The 23,240-nt window shown below is 38.7% G+C and overlaps 1 protein-coding gene across 2 annotated transcripts in view; it reads left to right on the top strand.

Moving 5' to 3' along the window:
• Positions 1-23,240, top strand: part of NWD2 (NACHT and WD repeat domain containing 2) — a 251,527-nt gene that overhangs the window by 125,169 nt on the left and 103,118 nt on the right. For both annotated transcript variants that reach the window (XM_044946002.2, XM_025290187.3), the window contains one exon: positions 11,378-11,494. In XM_044946002.2, coding sequence (XP_044801937.2) covers positions 11,378-11,494 — 117 coding nt within the window. The remainder of the gene's footprint in view (positions 1-11,377; positions 11,495-23,240) is intronic.

Below are 23,240 nucleotides of genomic sequence, written 5' to 3'. Positions count from 1 at the left end.
TGGCAAATTCTGAAGGCTGGGTAGATGGCCAGGTTAAAAAGAAGACCGTTTCTGGCAAAAGGAACATATTTTCATAAGCAAATTTGGGAAGGAACTTTATGTAGTACTCATTGCCTGCCAGGCACTTATTCTAAGTGCAGTATGTATATTAACTTGTTTAATCTTTCCTAAGAGCCTAGGAGGTAAATTCTATCTTTGCATTTTGTTAGATAAGGACACTTAGAAATATTGAAAGTAACTATTAGAGATCCCACAGCTAATAAGTGGCAGAGTCAGAATGTGAATTAGTGCTAGATTCACGGATTGAATCTAGGGTCTGTGTTCTTAATTAGTGTACCAATAAAGCCTCTTATAAATTCATGAAAATTTATATAAATGTTTAGGTATATAATTTATACCTGTATATATGTAAGTCTATGTGCATATATAAATGTATACTCATGTATACACATGTTGTACAAACATGTGTGAGGAATATACAGCTGGAACATGACCCATGAGTGACAACATGGTATAAGGTGCAGCTGGAGGAGAATCCCCATGGACAGAGGAACCTGGCCAGCTACAGTCCATGAGGTCGCACAGAGTTGGACACAACTGAGTGACTAAGCACAGCTCAGCTCGTGCAGGGTCTCATAAATCAGGTCACAGAGTCTAGACTCTGTCTTTGGGTAATAGGGAGCATAAGCCTGAAAAGTGCTATAAAACAATGTTAGCAGCCCAGGTTCAAACCCCACATCTGCTGCTTGCTACCTGTGTGATTTTGAGCAAGTTACTTCTCTACGCCTCAGCCTTTTCATTTACAAAATAGGGATAATATTTCTGCCTGTTCCTATGTTTTAAGGAGTGAGTAAGTTACTCTGTGTAGTGTCTGGTAGAATGAAAGGAAATCTTAACTAGGGCATCAGATTTGCATTTAAAAAGATTCCTCTGCCTGTAGGGTAGTGAGTGGATGAGGAGGAGCAAGGAGGGGAGCAGGGAGAAGATTTAGGAAACCATAGCAGTGATACAGGCATGGGTGTGCACAGCAGGTCACTCCTGTACAGTGGTGGCTGATATTCCCCTGACAGAGCAGGGCCATCCTTGGGTCTTTCACTCAGGTGTATCATTTGCCTGTGGTCAAGTGCTCTGCCCCTGAAGGAAGTTGGTATCTCTTTGCAGCCTGGCTAAAGGTTCCTTTATGCAGTGAGTTTCCCCAGCTTGGTCTCAACATCAATGCATGGAGCTCCTGACCTGCAGCTTCTTCTGTGCCTTCAACAACTTCTGGTACCTTCTTTGTGTCCCCAAGTTCATTAAGCCTTAAATAGTCAGAGGTCCTGCCTTAGTTGAGTGTTTAGTTCTTTCTTACCATCACATTACCATTCGTTGTTAGGACTGTCCCGAGGCCGCATCTCCCAAGACACAGAGGCATCAGGTTTGAGGAGTTAGTCATCTTTGTGAGGCTTTGAATGAAACATTATCCTCACTCACGCTCTTGGATCCTCTTTCTGGGGAGTGTGTATGACCACTGGGGCCAGCCTGTTCTTGTGCTTGATTTAGGACCCGATTTTCTCAGAAATCAGGATACCTTAGTCATGCTCCCATCTATCCTAGTCAGATAACACTCGACCAAGAGAAAAATTGCAGGTGACCTAAGTCGTCAGTATTTTCAATAGTTCTAATAAAGTGACTACAAATAACGTGCCTGAGTGAAAAACCCAAAGTTGGTTCTGTTCCTGTCAGGTTGTTTGGTTTTTTTTTTTTTTTTCCCCCTTTCTTGTATCCCATGCATCTGGGGAAAGTCACTCTTAACCAGAGTAAGAATTTCCAGATTCATAAACTGTAGCTTATCACTGAAAACAGTATCTGACAAACCTAGTCTGAGGCATAAGAATGCATGTATACCTATGGCTGATTCATGTTGATGTGTGGCAGAAACCAACACAACATTATAAAGCAATTATCCTCCAATTAAATTTTTTAAATTAAATTTTATTTTTTTTAAGAGCAAAAGGTCTTTTCAAAGCCATGTCTTATAAATGTAAAGGCCAGTAAGACTAGAGAAATACTATTTTAATAGAAACAAACTCCTAACTATGAGTTTTTTTCAGTACAAAACAAGATAATTCCTACAGAGCAAATGCCCTAGGCAAGGGCAGAATCATCAGAGTGAGTGTGTAGCCTCCCATCGTAATACCTTTGAGAAGCAGCCTCCATCTTAGTACCGTGTTTGTTCAACACCAGAACCAGTCATCTTGTCTCTGGAGTTACATTTTTTTGCATTCAGATAGTGTCATATGGCTTCCCAGGTGGCACTAGTGGTAAGAATCGGCCTGCCAGTGCAGGCGACACAAGACACTCCTGGGTGGGGAGATCCCCTGGAGTAGGAAATGCCCCCCCACTCCAATATTCTTGCCTGGAAAATTCCATGGGCAGAGGAGCCTGGCGCACTACAGCCCATGGGGCTGCAAAGAGTCAGAGACTACTGAGCTGCTGAACGCACACACAGTGTCCGATAGCATGGTAAAATTGAGAAGGAAAATATTTTGGAAAATATTTCAATTTCAAAGGCTCTTAATGTGAAGCCATTATAAATTGTTTTTGCTTTATTTTGATAAAGCATAAGGTTATTATTTGTTTCTTACACAGTTGCTTTATTGTTTGTTCAGTAATCTTGGTATTTAAATGACTGTGTCTGATTTCAACTGGTAAAATTTGTTAGAGCTTTTATTTTCTGGCTTTTTTTGTTTTCAGACCAATTCAGCACATTATAATGAGCATGATAAATTAGCTTCCCTAAGAATATTTTTAAAGAAGTTAGATAGTTTTAAGTGAAAAAAGATAAAATCAAATTACTTTCCTGAGCTTTTATATTTAATGATGCAATAAGCAAAGGCACATAAAGTGTGCTGTCAACAAGGTAGTATTCCAATAAATAGTAAATTAGATTCTAGTGTCTGCAATGCCTGGACATTAGGCCAAAAGCTAAACTTAATTTTTAAAGTATATGATAAATCTTGTCTTTTTGAGCACTTTGGGTTCAAGCCACTTCTTGCCAGTTATTGATTATGTGGATATATGGCATTTCTGTTTGCCCATAATGGTGTTTTGTGTGGCATAAGCTAAATGTTTCATTTATTTATTTCTTCCTTGTCTTCATGGTTGCTTGATTTTATTTTTCATCATTTTCTGCTCATAAAGACATTTGAGAAAGAACAATTTAAATATTCTCTTACTTCCAGCTTTTCTTTAAACAGTGCAATTGAAGTAAGGATACATGTACCTATGAAGGCCTGGGTGAAGGCAGGGGTGGCCAGATTTTAAGGAAATAACAGGTGCAAAAATGATTATAAAAGACTCCCATAGATGGCAAATAAATCTTGTGACATTTAGGCTTCTATTTAAAAAATAAGTGAATGCCTTGTTTTGACTTTTACCCAGGTCATTTGTTCACATATATTCAGTGAGATCTTATTGTTTAGCTCTTCATATACCAAGTGCATGATTTAAACATTTCTGTTCTTACTCTCAGTTCTTTGAGTTGGAGTTGTAAGACCTGTAGAAAAATCACAGTCCAAGCTGGATGTGCAGAGTATTCCTGAGATATAATTCAGTTCATGTATCATAAAAATTTGCCCACTTAAAGTATACAATTCAGTGTTTTTAGTATATTCACAGTTATGTAATCACTGCCAAAATCAATTTTAGAATATTTTCATCATCCGAAGAAGAAATCCTGTCCCTTTGGCATTACTTCCTAATTGCCCTGTCCCCCTCCCTCCCAGCCCTGGACAACCAGTAATCTACTTTTTGACAGTATAGATTTGCCTGTTCTAGACCTTTCATGAAAATGGAATCATGCAACGGGTGATCTTTTGTGACTAGCTTCTTTCCCTGAGGATAGCATTTTCAAGGCTCATCCATGTTGTAACATGTATCAGTATTTCATTGCTTTTTTCTTGCCAGAGCATACCCCATTGTGTGATGTATATCATTTTTATTTATCTGTTGATCAGTTTATGGACATTTGAAGTGTTTCCACTTTTTGGCTATTATGAATACTACTGTTATGAACATTCATGTACAAATATTTTGTCTAGAGGTAGGTTTTCATCTCTCTTGGGTATATACCAAGAATAATTTGCTGGATCATGTGGTAATTCTGTTCAGTTATTTGGGGAACTGCCACACTGTTTTCTAAAGTGGCTGCACTGTTTTATATTCCTACCAGCAGTGCATGAGGTTTGTAATTGCTCCACATCTTGATCAACACTTATCAGTCTTTTTGATCATAGCCATCCTAGTGCGTATGAAGTGTTATCTTGTAGTTTTGATTTGTAATCCCCCTGATGACTAATGAAATTATCTTTTCATGTGGTAATATTTATTAGATTATTGTTTATTTGCAATCTGTATATATTCTGTGAAGAAATATCACTCAGATCTTTTGTCTATTTTAAAATGGGTTGTCTTATTGAGTTGTAGGAGTTCCTAATATATTCCAGATACAAACCTATTATCAAATATGATTTGCAAATACTTTCTTCCATTTTAAGGGTGTCTTCTTCACTTTCTTGTTAGTGTCTTTCGAATCACAATTTTTTTTTAATTTTGATAAGTCAAATTTAATTTACTTATTTATAACTTCACAATAATATCTAAAAAATCATTGTCAAATCCAGGTCACTAAGATGTTTTCTATAAGAATATGATTTTATAGTTTTAACTCTTAATTTATGTTTAGGATCCATTTTTAGTTAATTTTTATATATGGCGTGAGGTAGGAATAAAACCTCACTCTATTGCATGTAATTGTCCAGTTATCGCAATACTGTTGACTGTTTTGCCACCCTTGTTGAAATTAGTTGACCATAAGTGTGAGAATTTGTTTCTGGATTTTTAATTTTATTCCATTGAATATACTTATGCCAGTATCACACTATCTTGATTATTGTAGCTTCATCAGTTCAGTTGCTCAGTCATGTCTGACTCTTTGCGACCCCATGAACTGCACACAGCACGCCAGGCCTCCCTGTCCATCACCAGCTCCCGGAGTTCACCCAAACCCATGTCCATTGAGTCATTGATGCCATCCAACCATCTCATCCTCTGTCATCGCCTTCTCCTCCTGCCCTCAATCTTTCCCAGCATCAGGGTCTTTTTCAAGGCTGCAGTCACTATCGGCAGTGATTTTGGAGCCCCCAAAAATAAAGTCAGCCACTGTTTCCCCATCTATTTCCCATGAAGTGCTGGGACCGGATGCCATGATCTTCGTTTTCTGAATGTTGAGCTTTAAAGCCAACTTTTTCACTCTCCTCTTTCACTTTCATCAAGAGGCTCTTCAGTTCCTCTTCACTTTCTGCCATAAGGGTGTTGTCATCTGCATATCTGAAGTTATTGATATTTCTTCCCGCAATCTTGATTCCAGCTTGTGCTTCTTCCAGCCCAGCGTTTCTCATGATCTCTGCATATAAGTTAAATAAGTAGGGTGACAATATACAGCCTTGATGTACCCCTTTTCCTATTTGGAACCAATCTGTTGTTCCATGCCTATCTGTTGCTTCCTGACCTGTATGTAGGTTTCTCAAGAGGCAGGTCAGGTGATCTGGTATTCCAATCTCTTTCAGAATTTTCCACAGTTGATTGTGATCCACACAGTCAAAGGCTTTGGCATAGTCAATAAAGCAGAAATAGATGTTTTTCTGGAACTCTCTTGCTTTTTTGATGATCCATTGGATGTTGGCAATTTGATCTCTGGTTTCTCTGCCTTTTTTAAAACCAGCTTGAACATCTGGAAGTTCATGGTTTACATATTGCTGAAATCTGGCTTGGGGAATTTTAAGCATTACTTTACTAGCGTGTGAGATGAGTGCAATTGTGTTGTAGCTTCATACTGAATTTGAAATCTGGAAGTGTGAGTCTTCCAACTTAATTCTCCTTTTGCAAGATTATTTTGGTTGTTCTGGGTCTCTTGAATTTCCATATGATTTTTAGGATCAGCTTGTCAATTTCTGTAAGCCAGCTGGAAGTTTTATAGTGATTGCATTGAATCTATAGCTTTATCTAGAGGTGTTGCCATCTTAATATTTACTCCCCCCAGCCATTTATAGGGGATGTCTTTCAATGGTGTTTTGTAATTTTCAAAATGTAAAATTTACATTTCTTTTGTTCAGTTTATTTATGAGCTTTTTATTCTTTCTCATGCTCTTAAGTGGACTTTTTTATTTATCTTAGATTGCTGCTGCTAGTACATAGAAGTACAGTTCGGTTCAGTTGCTCAGTCATGTCCAACTCTTTGTGACCCCATGGACTGCAGCACCAGGCTTCCCTGTCCATCACCAACTCCTGGAGCTTACTCAAACTCAAGTCCATCAACTCGGTGATGCCATCCAACCATCTCATCCTCTGTCGTCCCCTTCTCCTCCCACCCCCAATCTTTCCCAGCATCAGGGTCTTTTCAAATGAGTCAGTTCTTCACATCAGGTGGCTATAGTATTGGAATTTCAGCTTCAGCATCAGTTCTTCCAATGAACACCCAGGACTCATCTCCTTTAGGATGGACTGGTTGGATCTCCTTGCAGTCCAAGGGACTCTCAAGAGTCTTCTCCAACACCACAGTTCAAAAGCATCAGTTCTTTGCACTCAGCTTTCTTTATAGTCCAGCTCTCACATCCATACATGACTACTGGAAAAACCATAGCCTTGACTAGATGGACCTATGTTGGCAAAGTGATATCTCTGCTTTTTAATATGCTGTCTGGGTTGGTCATAACTTTTCTTCCAAGGAGCAAGCATCTTTTAATTTCATGGCTGCAGTCACCATCTGCAGTGATTTTGGAGCCAAAGAAAATAAAATCCGTCTCTGTTTCCATTGTTTCCCCATCTATTTGCCATGAAGTGATGGGACCAGATGCCATGATCTTAGTTTTCTGAATATTGAGTTTTACAGTTGGGTCTTATACATGGATCTTGTATTCTACAACCTTGCACAACTCATTAGTTATGTTTTTTAGTGGTTTCCTTAGAATTTTCAATATATAAGATTTTGTGATCTATGAATAAAGGTGGATCTGCTTTCTCCTTTCCTCTATGGACTTATTTTCTTTTCTTGCCCAGTTGCCCTGGCTGGAACCTCCACCTCCAGTATAGTGTAGAATAAAAGTGAAAATACTGGGTATCTTTCTTCTGCTTCTAATCTTAGGTAGAAAGCTTTCAGTGCTCCTTAAGTATAATGTTAGATGTGTTTTTCTTTAAAACATGTCCTTTACTCAGGTTGAAGAAGTTAATTTCTATTACTAGTTGAGGGTTGTTTTTTTTTAAATCACAAAGCAGTGTTGAATTTAGTTGGACTCTTTTTGTGTCTGTTGAGACTGACTATATGGGTTTTGTCCTTTATTAATATATAGTGTCTCCCATTAGTTGATTTTCTGATGCTAATGCTACATTTATGGAATAAATCCCACCTAGTTGTGTTATATAATTCTTTTTATGTGCTACCAGGTTAGGAATTTTAGTACTTTTGTTGACGATGTTTATTTTCATAAGAGATGTTGCTTTGTATTTTCCTCATAATATTTTTGTCTAGCTGTGGTACCAAGATCATACTGGTCTCAGAGTAAGTTAGGATTGTTCTTTTGTAGACTGAATAATTGATACAAATTCTTTTGTAAACATTTGGTAGAATTCACCAGTTTATCCATCTGAACCTAGGCTTTTCTTTTTATGCAGCTTTTTAAAACTTACTACTTAATCTCTTGTCATAAATATCTTCACATTTTCTATTCTATCTTGAGTCAATTTACATAGCCAGTGTCTCTCTAGGAATTTGTCCATTTCATGTAAGGGATCTAATTAATTGGCACACAGATGTCCATAGTATTCTCTAATAATTCTTCTATTTCTGTAAGTTTATAGTTATAGCCTCTTTCACCCCACATTTTAGATAGCTTTTTTTTTTTTTTTTTTTGGTCTGTTCATTTAGTTTGTCCCCTTTGTTGATCTCTTCAAGAACCAATTTTTGGTTTGTTTTTTCTAAATTTCCTATTCTGTTTCATCAATTTCCATTGTCATCTATTATTTCCTTCCTCCTGCTTGCTTTGGCTTGCCCTTGATCTCCTCTTCCTATTGTCTTCAGTTAAATTATTGAAATCTTAATTTTTATATAGATGTTTACAGCTCTAAATTCCTCTAAGTACTGCTTTACTTGCATCTCACAGTTTCAGTATGTTGTATCTTCATTTTCATTCATCTCAAAGTAATTTTTAATTTCCCTAGTAATTTCTTCTTTGATTCATTGGTTATTTAGGAGTGTTAATTTCCAAATACTTGTGAATTTTCCAAGTTTCTGTTATTGATTTCTGATACCATCCCATTGTATTCAGAGAACATACTTTATATGAATTAAATCTATTTAAGGTTATTGAGGCTTATTTTATGATCTAACATATGGTCTATCCTGGAGAATGTTCTCTGTGGACTTAAGAATGTACATTCTGTTGTTGGATAGATTGTCCTAAGACATTAGAACTAGTTGGTTTATGGTATTGCTTCAGTCTTCTAGGATTTTGGTGATCTTCTCTCTAGTTCTTCTTCCCATTATTGAATGAGATATTCAGTCTCCAGTTGTTACAGTTGAATTGTCAGTTTCTCCTTCACTGCTGTCAGTTTGTGGTTCATGTATTTTAAGGCTCTTTGTTTGTTGCACATACATTTATAATTGTTATATCTTCCTGTTGGATGGACCCTTATTATAAAATGTCCCTCTTCATCTCTAGTTATATTGTTTTAAAATTTCTTTTCTGCAATATTAAAATAGCCCTGTGAGCTTTCCTATGGTTGGTGTTGGCGTGGTAAATCTTTTTCCACCATTTTAACCAATCTGCCCAATGTATCGCAGAAGGCAATGGCACCCCACTCCAGCACTCTTGCCTGGAAAATCCCATGGACGGAGGGGCAAGGAAGGCTGCAGACAATGGGGTCGCTGAGGGTCAGACACGACTGAGCGACTTCACTTTCATGCATTGGAGAAGGAAATGGCAACCCACTCCAGTGTTCTTGCCTGGAGAATCCCAGGGACGGGGGAGCCTGGTGGGCTGCCGTCTCTGGGGTCACACGGAGTCGGACACGACTGAAGCGACTTAGCAGCAGCCTAATCTATATCTCCTGTAGAAGCATATTGTCAAGTCTTGCTTTTATCCAGTATCAGTCTCTGCCTTTGTATTGTTTAAATCGGTCACACTTAATATATTGACATAATGGGATTTACTTCTGTCACTTTACTTTTATTCTATATATTTGTCATTTGTTTTCCTCTATTTCTCTTTGCTTTGCTTTGCAGTGTGTGACTGTTTTCTAGTTTAACATTTTAATTCCTTTAATGATTTTTTCACTATTTTTGAGTAATTTTTCTTTGTAGTTATTTTAAGGCATATACATCTTGTTAGTATAAATCATAAGCAGATTCTAAGTTAATTCCAGGGAGCTAGGTGGCTCAGTAGTAAAGAATCTGCCTGTAAAACATGAGACATGGGTTCAATCTCTGTATCAGAAAGATCCCATGGCGAAGGAAATGGCAACCTACTCCAGTATTCTCGCCTGGGAAATCCCATGGACACAGGAGCCTGGCGGGTTACAGTCCATGAGGTCACACAGAGTCAGACATGACTTAAGTGACTCAGCAATAGAAAGACTACTCCCTTATAGCTCTATTCCCTTTTCTCCCTTTTTGTGCTATTGTTATTATATATTCAACATCTAATAAGTTACAATGACATCATTATTACTTTATATAATTTTATGTCACTTAAAGGTTTGACTGGAATAGCAGGTATATATTTACAGCTTTTGTTACATTAACTTTTCATTTTTACCATTTCTGTATCTCATTTATTCTAAATCATACCTTTCCTCAGATCCTCAAACAGTGTCAGCCAAAAGGATGCGGACCAGGTTCTGTGTATGGTTGTTTGTGTATAGCACAACTGAGTTATTCACATTACAGATTCGTGTGTTTATTTTGACAGTTTATTGGCAGATGGTCAAAAATGTCGTTTAGTCATTTCAGTATATGAAGTTCAGTAATTTACAGTTCTGTCCAGTTAAACTTTGTGATGGTGAAGTATATATACTTATATCTGTGCTTTCTAACATGAAAGTCGGTAACTGCATGTGACTAATAAGCATTGGAACTGAATTTTTTAGTTTATATAAACTTTAAGATAACCACAGCTAATGGCTCTCATATTGGACAGTGAAGTTATATCTCAGATGTTCCCCTTTCTTAATATTAAAGCAAGAACCCTAAAATAAGTGCTCATAGTTTCATATGTTATAGAATTCATTGCCTGGGCCATAGGAATATTTTTTAAAGAATCTGTTATATCTCCATCAGCTACCTAAAAATTCAAGTGCAGATAGACAGAGATTTTGGTACAGACACTTATGTGGGGTGTTGGCCAAGAGAAGGGAAGTACACAGTACTTGGGGCACACTGGAGGACCCATGCCCTGGGTCTCCATCTCACTGGATGCCTTGCAAACAGTAAGGAGAGGGTTCTTTTTTCTGCTTATAGGAAATAAGGAAAAGAAGAATTCTTCAAAGCTACAATTAGAAACGTTTACCTTATGCAGATAGCAGTTGAGTAAAGGGAATGAAACTCATACTGCTCTCCATAGCAAATTTTTCAAAGAGTGTAATTGTACAAGTTCTTACAGATTCTCAGAATCTTTCCTTGTAGTCTTTGAAGTAAGGAGACAGAGGATCCCATTATCCTCACTTCTCTGTAAGGTATCTCTTTCATTGTCTTCTATACACATTTTTTCAGATATGTAGTGATGAAAGCTGAGCTGCTTAGGGGCTTAGAGATAACAGATATAAGCAAAATGTCCCCATGGGATAACAGGTTTCTTTTTTTTAATTTTTTTAAAGAAATGTATTTATTTAACTTTGGGTCAGTATATGCGAATGCCCATTGTGGTTTTCCCTTCTCATATTGAGACACAGTGTAAAATTACACACTGTTCCTTATCTCAGATAATGTAGTAACTACATCCCAGCTGCTTTCAGACTTCTAAAATCCTGTTGCCATTTCAATATAATGAAAGCCTGCACTGAAAAGCCTCTGACATTTAACATTTCATTTTCTCTGGGCCCATGTCAACAGTATAATCAGGGACAAAAAAAGAAATTATAGTGTTCATCCCCAAACCATCATGGTATTAAAAAAAAATACCTCTTTAGATTGATCTTAAAAATCATTTTCCCTCTCAAAGGCAAAACATGCTGCCAAGAGAAAAGTTAGAAGTCATATTAGCTTAATATCGTGAATAAGAATAAAGCCTCCATGTCAATTGAGTTTTCCTACAGGTGAATTAACAGTGCCTCCTCTGTTGGTCCCCAGGTCATAGATCTGTACTGGGGAATTGATGAAGATGAATGGGACAGCCCTGAGCTCCAGAAGACCCGCATGAAGCTGCTGGAAGATTGTTTGAAAACTTCTGCAGGTCCATGTTTTGTTGTGGGTATAGAAACACTAATGCTTTATATTAAATTGTAGATGAATGTGAGAATTCTTGATTTGTGATTCTTAAAAGGCTTTTAGAATGGGGGGAGGGGGGAGTACTTGCTTTTCTATATCTATTTAAAATTCTTAAACTGTCTCCTTGTCCTCCGTGTGTGAGGATGAAATCCTCCACTTGCCATGAACAGCACTGCAAATTAACGGTTAATAATTTGAAGTGGTAATCAAAGGGAGGGCTTGGGGTTGACAACAGTTTCCACAGCACCTTGTGATCACCAGGGAGGATTGCTCAGTCCTCCAATAAGTATCCTCATTTTCCTTACATTTTATCATGTGGTATACCATCCTAGTATCTGTTTCTCAGCATTAGAATTTCCGGCATATTTTTTTAAACACTGTGGCGGAAACATTGTTCAACTAAATACACTTTTCAGATCCACCAATAGGAATTGATATCATGTGGAAAAAAATTGTTTTTACGGTGATTTTCAGCCAGAGATGCTCAAGTGGAACATTATCATTAATTTGTCATTATTTTCTAAAGGGATATCCAAATCCAAATCCAGTCCTCTGTGTAAACACAGTGGTGGTAAGAGAAGCAGGCCACTCTGTGGCAGGTGATGCACAAAATCGTGGTCTTAATTTAGCTGAAGAAAGACCTTATCCTGAACCCAAACACTCCTACCAGCTGATAGGGAAGTTGGCCCTTTCCACATAGATGTTCTGAGGTTGATGGATGCTTGTGAATTACTAGTGGAGAAAATGTCATAGTATACAATTAAAAGCTAGATTCAGTGTATCAGTAAAAGCTTTTAATATGTATTTGCATGTCCATTTATATTCAAACTCCACATAAGGGGTAAAGTACATAAAGGATGTTCTATAATATTTTTAGTATGTGGATAAATTATTCATTTATTCACCAGCTACTTAGTGAATGCTGTTCCTCGTGAATGCTCTTAGTGTTGGGGCAAGTAGATTTATATGAAATGATCATTTTGTAGGTCAGTCTCTTATGACTAATGTTAGAGTTGAACTGAGAAGGTAAGACTTTGTTTCCTCATGGAGGATTATTCTTATGTGGGACTTGCATCATTTTTATGTGGGGCTAACAAGAGAGGGCAGATAAATATCAAAGCAACAAGTAAACAAGTCAGATGGTAACAAGAGCTATGGAGAAAAATATAAAAAAGAAGGAAGAGAGGGAAGAGAAGTGAGGGGAGAGACTTGTTATTTTGAGTAGAAAGGTGGAGAGCCTCACCAGTAAGGTGACTGTGGAGGCGGCGGCAGGACGAGGGACAGGGAAGAACCAAGTGGACAGTGCACGCACAGCTTTCCAGGAGAGGAGTTGGGGAGCATGCGTGGCATGCTCAGGAGAGAGGAAGCAGGTGGGTGCCTAAAGCAGCATGAGCACGAGAGTGTGGGAGTGGGGCCTTGTCACCTTGAAACTGACCAGAAAGACTTTACTGTACTCAGACATGAGAAGCCAGAGTACGTGGAGCAGAGGACCGAGATCCGACTCATGCTAAAGCCTACCGTGGCTGCCGGGGTAGGACAAGGGGCAGAGCATGAAAACTAACGTGATATGCAAAACAAGAACAATACATGGTTGGGGGTAGAGAATGGACATCTAAAGACAGTGTCCTGTGGTCTGAACAGAATGCAAAAAAATCCTAAAAAAGTCTAGATACCCGAAGAGCTAGTAGTGGAAGAGGAATAAGACTTTTTCCATGAGTCTTCAGGGGATAGAACTAGAACAGTGGGCAGAAATCACAGGGAGACAGATTTTGGCTCCAGGTGAAGCTGTTAGAGGCTTTAGCTTTCTCTCAGATTTGGGAGTCAGAGATCCCTGGGTCTCACTGACATTTCACAGCTGTGGGACATGGGAGGAACTTCTTTACTATTCTAAGCTTTGGCTTCCTTATCTGTAAACTGGAAATAATAGTTACCTGCCTCCTGGTGTCTTTCTGAGGATGAAATGAAATTACAGGACACTTTTTATAGTGTCTAACAAATAGTAACCCACAAAAAGTGTTATTTTTTTGTTGTAATCATTCTCTCTCAAAACTGCCTAAATTGTTGGTGATGTACTCTTTATAGATTCATCAAACTAGAGAACACAGATCACTCTGACAGAGATGCTGTAGGAGAGATTCAAACACTGGAAGACAAGTTAGACCAAATTCCACCATGCTTAGAAAGCCAGATTTAGAAGACAAAGAGCTGTGTGTGTATATGCCCTGGGGCATCTCTACTGCTGTGACCTTCATAGCTTTAGACCCATCCAGCCTCAGAAATTCAGGGATAAGAGAGACATTCACCTCCTTTTATCTTCCTGTAGAGTATCATACCCAAAGTAACTAAAATTAGTCATGGCCATTAATCCCTAGAAGTTGCTGGCAAGGGGATGAATAAAGACTTCGTTTGTTCATGCAGGTTCTGAGAGTAAAGGTTAACTGATAGAATACCGGTAACAACTTCACTGAACATAAGCAAATCATTTATCCCTCCTTCTGTTCCCTATTGCATGTTGAAACTCAAGGCAACCATAATAAAACCCTGTGGACAGAGCCAGGATTATTCACCCCAGTGATCCTAAATCATGCAAGGCCTATTTCACTGCTTATAGGAAAAAGTACGTCTCTTATGGCCTTTCCTGTTGTAACTATGGTAACAGTGGGCTTTGTGTGTCGCTTTTGAGCTCCAGTTTCCTTGCCCACTGCTCCCTTGTGATATTTCGAGAAGTCATGATGATCCCCCTGGGATGCAAAGCATGGCATATTACTTCCCCTAATGCTGAAGTCTTTGGCAAGAAAATTTACTATTACTGAATGAAAAAAAAAATGTGTTTTTATCTTCAAAGCCTTCACAGATACTAGCCCTTATGTTAGTTACAAATTCAGTACCAGACAAAGCTTTCATATTTGAGTACCTCGGGAATTGAAGTCCAAAGGGAACTTGGACTTAAATGTTGTATGCAGATGGTTCTTTTCAACTTCCCTTCCTAAAAGTTGTCCTTTGAGATGGGGCCTGGGGTCCCAGAGACAGGCAGGCTATGCCTGCTAATCCCAGGAAGTTCTTTGCACACGTGCTTTGAGTCACATGGAGGACAGTGATGGAGTAAGGTACCTAGACAAGTGTCCAGTTTCGCTCTCAGGATTAACTTGGGAGACATACCACACTGAAATTCATCATCTCTACTAAGAAAGAACAGCTTTTGTAGACGTGGATTAGAAGAAGGCTCAGACAGTGAGGAAAACCTACAATTTTTATTTCACAACTGGAGTTAGAGCCCTAGTTCTGACAGGGCAGGTCACTGACCTCACCATGCTTTAATTATCACATTCATAAAATGGGAAAAAATAACAGTAAACTGAAAGTAAAATAAGTATAAAAGGTTTGTTGTAGAAACCAAATGTGATGGTGTATGTGAGAGTTCTTTGTAAACTATAAAGAGCTACACAAGTATTAGTTATTATTCAGTGGTGATTTTGTTATTTTCCAATGAGAATAAAATGTTTTTATTAATACTGGGTGTTTATGTGATACTGGAAAATTTTCCCTTTGAAAATGTGGAGGATAGTCTCAGTGTAGAAAGGGTTAATACCTGATTCAGTCAAATATTAAAGGGGTTTTGAGTTCATTCTTAACATTATAAAATGTAGAGAGTATATATTAATTTGCTGAAATTTACTTACTAAGACCTTTACCTGCTCCCAAGAAGGGATTCTGATCAGGACTGCAGTTAACAAGGGGGCAGCTCACAGCTGGGTCCAGAATCACTGTTTCTCCTTTTAAGTGCAGAGAATTGCCTCAGCCTTCACAAAGTATGGAAAGTTCAGCAGAATCTTTCCCCACCAGCCTGTTCCACCCACTTAATTCAGGAAAAGTCCTTATGAAGGGGAGAAAAATATCACCTCTTGGAGAGAGCAGAGTCCATATACATGCTGCCTATCTCAGCCCCATTCCTCTCCACAAGATGTGTTTATGGGGAGAGAGTGTTTTCTTCTTGTCATCCCTCCAGACTCAGAGCAGCCCCAGAAAATTGGTTGTGGAGTTTGGGCATTGACTCTGGATTTTGAGTAAAGTCCCATCTCATAGCAGAAGTTGATAAAACCTTAAGTAATCTGCTGGCTTAAACTGGAGTTTGAAAAGCTTAGATTACTTTAGGGATGCTGCACCCAAATATGTGGCTGCATGCTCTGCTCTGTGGGGTACAGACAGTATCTCACCTCATTCCCTCAATCCACAGCGTGGATGATGTTGAAATCTACTGAGAAAGGTATTGGCAGGTTCCCCTAGGAGAGCCATGCCTGGCCTCTGCACCCAAAAAAAAAGAGCACCAGTTAGAGACAGAGATTCCATGACTTAACATTCAGAGAGGTGTTCCCCACATCTTAGAGTCAGGACAAAGAGAATATGCCGCCTGTAGTATTGTTTTGTTAATTCTCAGGAGTCTCAGGAAGCCAAGGCACATGTAGCATTCTCATTGGGGCTACCTAATTGCACAAATATGTTAGCAAGATCAAACCAGTCAACCCTAAAGGAAATCAACCCTGAGTATTCATTGGAAGGACTGATGCTAGAGCTGAAGCTCCAGTTCTTTGGCCACCTGATGCGAAGAGCCAACTCTTTGGAAAAGATCCTGATGCTGGGAAAGATTAAGGGCAAGAGGAAAAGGGGATAACAAGGGATGAGATGATTGGATGGAATCACCAACTCAGTGGACATGAGTTTGATCAAACTCTGGGAGATAGTGAAGGACAGGGAAGCATGGTATGCTGCAGTTCATGGGGTCTCAGTCAGACATGACTTAGTGACTGAACCAACAACATATTAGCACTGAAGAGAGAAATAGTCAAGACCAAAGGAATGGGACTGTTGCCATCATTCTTACCTGAGTGTAAGCAGATGCTGAAGCAGCCTCCTTACCTGCCCCCCAGCATTCACACACACTGCCATCAGTGGCAAAGGACAGAGAAAGAAAGGCCATGGTCTTGCCTACCACAGACTGCTCCAGGCAGCCGCTTTAAAACCACTATGCACCAAGGAAGCAGAAGAAAGCTTAGCAGGCTAGGTTTTAAAGCAGAAACATGAAAACTTAAGGAATTAGACTGAGAAATCTATTACTTAGCAAGTTTAAGTTTTTCCACTAGCCAGAAGAGTAAAGACAAGACAAAGCCACAGCTGTTATTGATAAAAATTAAACCATCCCATATTTGTACATCACCAAGTGAATTAAACCTATAGCATTTAGATCAGTTCATCATCACCTGTGTCACCAGTCTCCTTCAGAGTTAAATTATACCCCCTTGACAGTTTAAGTTTAGTTTCTTACTTTAATTTTTAAGAAAATCATACAGTGAGAGTTAAGTCATTCAATTTAAAGAAAGAATTATTGTTTTTATAACAGTTTTGCTTTGGAAAATAGTTCATTTTATCCACATTTCAACTTTGGTTGACTTACCATTTTAGGTACACTAAAAAAAAAAAATACATGAAAAATTAAAATAAGTGCTTAATGTTTGTACTTTAACAAAATGTACAGTTTTTTTATGACTTAGTTTTCAAATTTGTAAGTACAGATTTATTATTTTAAAAAGTACTAAAATGAGGACACAGATTTGAACTGGAAAGTCATCTAAATGAAACAATCTAGACATTTTTTAAGTTTTTAAAAAAATTTTTAATAAAAATTAATCTAAAATCTCAGATTTTCTAGGTATGTTTTGCTTGCACAATCAAGAATTCTTTACATATAAAATTAAGCTTGTCCAAGGACTTCCCTTAATCACTGATGGTCCAGGGGTTCAGTCTCAGGTCAGGGGACTAGTTACATGCCGTAACTAAGAGTCCACATGTTGCAACTAAGACCTGGGGCAGCCAAATGTTTAAAAAAAAAAAAAAAAAGCCAAAATTAAACTTTTCCAGTTGAAATCATCCAGATATTATAGTTCTAAGATAGGTTCCATTAATAAATAACTTGAGCACCACCAAAAAAAGTTAGAATAGGCAAACATTAAAAAATACTGTTTTAAAAAAAGAAAAGCTAGTTATCTCACAGGTAGAAGCCAAAATAGCACCATTTGGTTAATTGTTGCTAATATATAAAATGTTTCCACAATAAATTTTTAATACTAATACATAAGCTGTTTTCACAGTTTAACTCACTATTTCACAGCTTAGGTAAAGTAACACATTTTATATGGTTAAAAGAATTACAAAGTCAACTGCAGAGCAGTTAGCCTCCTTATAACTTAATTGGTAAGAAAATTTTCACTTAAAACAAGGACTGCAACAACTTAAAGAGCTTAGTGGAGCTGTGGAGACAAAAATGATTAAAATCTTCAGAGAAAAAGGGTCCTTCCTTGGTGAGCTGCCTTTACAGATTGATGTGTTCCAAAAGCATCAGTGGTTGTCATGAGTCGTTTGCTGACCATTGGGCAACACGGGTGATAGAAAGCTGGGATGGAAAAGCAAAAGTAAGGTCTTCTACAAACTCTTGGTATTTAGGAGACACAGTCCACTAGATCTTAACAGAAAATTCAAGACTCTTGAAACACTTTAGTTCAAAGCAAACTGAATCAAACTGTAACCCACTTGCACCCAGTTCAAATATTGAATGGACTGACATGATTAGATTCTCACCTTATCAGTCTAACATAGGAAAATAAACCCCTCAATAGAAGTTCTTTTAAATACAATGCCCAGAATACAATGAAAATTACAGAATGTGCAAAGAATCAAGAAAACATACATATAAATTTTTTTAAGTATACAATAGAAGTCAGTCCCAAGGTGAGCAAGATGATGGAATGGGCAATCAAAAACTGTTAAAAATACGTTAATGAAAATTAAAGACAGGTAAATTAATGAGATTAATTTCAACAAAGAAATGAAATCTAAAAAATTTATATTGTAGAACAAACACCAGATCTAAAATTAAAAATGTATTTGATGGGATTTAACAGAAGATTGAACATAAGACTGAATTAATGAACTCAGAGAGAAGTCAATAGAAAATATCCAAACTGAAATACAGATTTTAAAAAATAGTAAAAACAGAATGAAGCAGAAGAGACATGTGAGCCACAGTCAGTCTCACATAAGAGTAACTGGAGTCCCAGAAAAAGAGGATGGGGAAAGTGAGAATTTTTCCAAAAATGTTTAAAAACATCAACCCATATAGATTCAAAAAGCTCAGTAAACTGTAAGCAAAAAAATTACATCTGAGTTTGGACAGAGGAGCCTGGCAGTCTACAGTCCAGGGGATCTCAAAGAGTTGAACACGACTGAGCACACACATTATAGTAAATGCTGAAAACAAAAAACAAAGGAAAAAATTAAAGCTATCAAAAGGAAGAAAAACATTGCCTGCACAAAAACAACAGATTTTCAGCTGATTTTTAATATGGAAGCTTTAGAAATCAAAAGACAATAAAAGGTCCCAAATGTTGGAGACGAGATGGCAGAGTAGAAGGCCCTCCTCTCTTCTTTGTCTTTGGATGCAGACTTGTTGTTGTTGTTGTTGTTAACAGATCTCACAACACCAAAATCACTGACTGAAAACAACTATCAATAAAAAGACTGGGATCTGTTAGTCTTTTTATTGATAGTTGTTTTCAGTCAGTGATTTTGGTGTTGTGAGATCTGTTAACAACAACAACAACAACAAGTCTGCATCCAAAGACAAAGAAGAAACCACTAGCTGGTAGGAGGGGCACGCTTACAATATAATCAAATCCCATACCACCCAAGGGAGCAGCCCACAAACTGGAGAATAATTATAGCCACAAGTTCTCCCATGAGAGAACAGTGAGCATCAGCCAGGCTCCCCAGCCCACAGGTCTAGCTTCCAGAGGAGGAGCCCCAAGAGTGTTGAGCTTTCAGAGCTAGCAGGGCTTCATCGCAGGAGTGCCACAGGACAGGGGGAAACAGACTCCACTCTTGGAGAGTGCACACAAGGTCTCATGTGCACCAGGACCCAGGGCAAAAGCAGTAACTCCACAGGAGCCTAGGTTAGACCTGCCTGCTGGTCTTGGAGAGGCTCCAAGGAAGGCAGACTGGGGGGACATGGGGAAGGGTGGCATGGAGCTATGGATCTCTCTGGGGTCATAAAAGCTGGTGGCAGAAACAGTGGGAACCTATGTGAACTCTAACTAGAGGCAGACATTTTGGATTCTGGGCACCAAGACCTGGCCCTACCCAGCAGCCTGTAAGCTCCAATACTGGGATGCCTCAGCCCAGATAACCAATAGAGCAGGAACATAGTCCTACCTATCAGCAGAGAGGCAGCCTAAAGACTTCCTGAGCCCACAACAACCTCTAGACACACCCTGCTCACCAGAGGGCCAAGACCCACCACCACCCACCAGAAAACCTTCTCAAGCCTCTAGACCAGCCTCACCCAACTAGGGGTGGACATTAGAAACAAAACTACAGTCCTACAGACCCGAGTCCACAAACACAAGTCAGAACCTACCCTGGAACTGGCTGGTCTCTGGACCTAAGAAAAGCTGAAGGCAAAGGAGAAAAGGAAAGGTATACCATTTGAATGCAGAGTTCCAAAGAATAGCAAGGAGAGATAAGAAACCCTTCCTCAGTGATCAGTGCAAAGAAATAGAGGAATACAATAGAAAGGGAAAGACTAGAGATCTCTTCAAGAAAATTAGAGATACCAAGGGAACTTTTCATGCAAAGATGGGCACAATAAAGGACAGAAATGATATGGACCTAAGAGAAGCAGAAGATATTAAGAAGAGGTGGCAAGAACACACAGAAGAACTATACAAAAAAGATCTTTACAACCCAGATAATCACGATGGTGTGATCACTCATCTACAGCCAGACATCCTGGAATGCGAAGTCAAGTGGGCCTTAGGAAGCATCACTATGAACAAAGCTAGTGGAGGTGATGGAATTCCAGTTGAACTATTTCAAATCCTAAAAGATGATGCTGTTAAAGTGCTGCACTCAATATGCCAGCAAATTTGGAAAACTCAGCAGTGGCCACAGGACTGGAAAAGGTCAGTTTTCATTCCAATCCCAAAGAAAGGCAATGCCAAAGAATGTTCAAACTACCGCACAATTGTGCTCATCTCCCACGCTAGCAAAGTAATGCTCAAAATTCTCTAAGCCAGGCTTCAACAGTATGTGAACCATGAACTTCCAGATGTTCTACCTGGATTTAGAAAAGGTAGAGGAACCAGAGATCAAATTACCAACATCCATGGGACCATCGAAAAAGCAAGAGAGTTCCAGAAAAACATCTATTTCTGTTTTATTGACTATGCCAAAGCCTTTGACTGTGTGGATCACAATAAACTGTAGAAAATTCTGAAAGAGATGGGAATACTAGACCACCTAACCTGCCTCCTGAGGAATCTGTATGTGGGTCAGGAATTAACAGAACTGGACATGAAACAACAGACTGGTTCCAAACAGGGAAAGGAGTACATCAAGGCTGTATATTGTCACCCTGCTTATTTAACGTATATGCAGAGTACAACATGAGAAACACTGGGCTAGATGAAGCACTAGCTGGAATCAAAATTGCTGGGAGAAATATCAATAACCTCAGATATGCAGATGACACCACCCTTATGGCAGAAAATGAAGAACTCAAGACCCTCTTGATGAAAGTGAAAGAGGAGAGTGAAAAAGTTTGCTTAAAACTCAACATTCAGAAAACTAAGATCATGGCATCTGGTTCCATCACTTCATGGCAAATAGATGGGGAAACAATGGAAACAAGGACAGACTTTATTTTTGGGGGCTCCAGAATCACTGCAGTTGGTGACTGCAGCCATAAATTAAAAGACGCTTACACCTTGGAAGAAAAGTTATGACTGACCTAGACAGCATATTAAAAAGCAGAGACATTACTTGGCCAACAAAGGTCCGTCTAGTCAAAGCTATGGTTTTTCCAGTAGTCATGTGTGGATGTGAGAGTTGGACTATAAAGAAAGCTGAGCATGAAATAATTGATGCTTTTGAACTGTGGTGTTGGAGAAGACTTTTGAGGATCCCTTGGACAGCAAGGAGATCCAACCAGTCCATCCTAAAGGAAATCAGTCCTGAATATTCATTGGAAGGACTGATGCTGAAGCTGAAACTCCAATACTTTGGCCACCTGATGTGAAGAACTGACTCATTTGAAAAGATCCTGATGCTGGGAAAGATTGAAGGTAGGAGGAAAAGGGAACGACAGAGGATGAGATGGTTGGATGGCATCACCAACTCGATGGACATGAGTTTGAGTGGACTCCAGGAGCTGGTGATGGACAGGGAAGCCTGGCGTGCTGCAGTCCATGGGGTCCAAAGGGTCAGACACAACTGAGCAACTGAACTGAACTAAATATCTGTCCTTCTGAAATTATTCCAAAAATTGCATAAGAATGAATTTCAAATTGATTCTGTGAGAACACCCTCAGCCTGATAACAAAACCCAGAAGTACCACAAAAAAGAAAATTACAGGCCAACATAACTGATGAACATACACACAGAAATCCTCAACAAAATACTAGTAAACCAAATCCAACAATACATTTAAAGATAATACATCATGAACAAGAGGGATTTATCCCAGGGATGCAAAGATTTTTCAATATCTGCAAATAAACCAGTTTGATGCACCACTTTAACAAATTAAATGGAAAGTATATGACACAGATGCAGAAAAACCTTTTGATAAAATTCAACACACAGTAAGTCCCCTAGATATACATGAGTTCCATTTCAAGAGCATGTTTGTGAGTCCATTTTGTTCATAAGTACAACAAAGTGAGCAACTGCAGTAACAACTAATACAAATTAGCTATATAGTACTGTAATAAGTTTATAATACTTTTCACACAAATAATACATTAAAAGGAAAAATTAAAAGTTTTAAGCTTACAGTACAGTACCCTGACAAGTACAGTAATACAGTACAATGGCTGGCAAATAGGAACTGGCATCGAGTGAACAGGGAAGAAGAGCTACTGAATGGCGTAGAGGAGATAGGTGATGGTACTGCTGAAGGATTGTCAGCAATAGGAAGCACAGGGCAAGCTACAATTTCATTCATGCCTGATGTTGATGGCACAGGTTCTGGTTTCTTACTGGATTTACTTCTATCTACCCTCTTGAATAAACAATCCAGTGACAGCTTGGTAGTATCTTTTTCTTGTAGATGACATGGTAGCCCTGGGTTGTATTCTGAATGGCTGCTACAACCTTCGGGTACTGTTCTATATAATGGGTCCTGTGCCTCCAAACTAAGTGACTCCTCAAATAAAGAAAATTCCCATGCCCATGCCATTCCCTGCATCATGAATCTCCTCAGTTCTCCAGCAGTACCAGCTTCATCACTGCTGCTTTGACGCTTGCTTCTGGACATCCTGGGCTTGAGCTAAAGAGACTGTACTTCTCAATACTGTACAGTAGAGGATACAAAAACACAACACTGGTAGTGGATCCACACATGTAACAGTGTACACCAGGTGTGAACTAATTTACAGGATTGGACTTGCAAATACACATTTGCATCTTTGAAAGGTCACGACTTGAAGGTTTATATGTAGGGGACTTACTGAATATTTCTGATAAAAACTCTCTATAAAGTGGCCATAGAGAGAATCTACCTTAACATAAAGTTGGACCATAAGGAAGGCTGAGCGGCAAAGAATTGATTTTCAAATTGTGGTGTTAGAGAAGACTCTTGAGAGTCCCTTGGACTGCAAGGAGATCAAACCAGTCAAT

Source organism: Bubalus bubalis, chromosome 7 (assembly GCF_019923935.1).
Source record: "Bubalus bubalis isolate 160015118507 breed Murrah chromosome 7, NDDB_SH_1, whole genome shotgun sequence".
In the NCBI taxonomy this organism is placed as follows: domain Eukaryota; kingdom Metazoa; phylum Chordata; class Mammalia; order Artiodactyla; family Bovidae; genus Bubalus; species Bubalus bubalis.
This window is presented reverse-complemented; position numbering and strand designations above follow the sequence as displayed.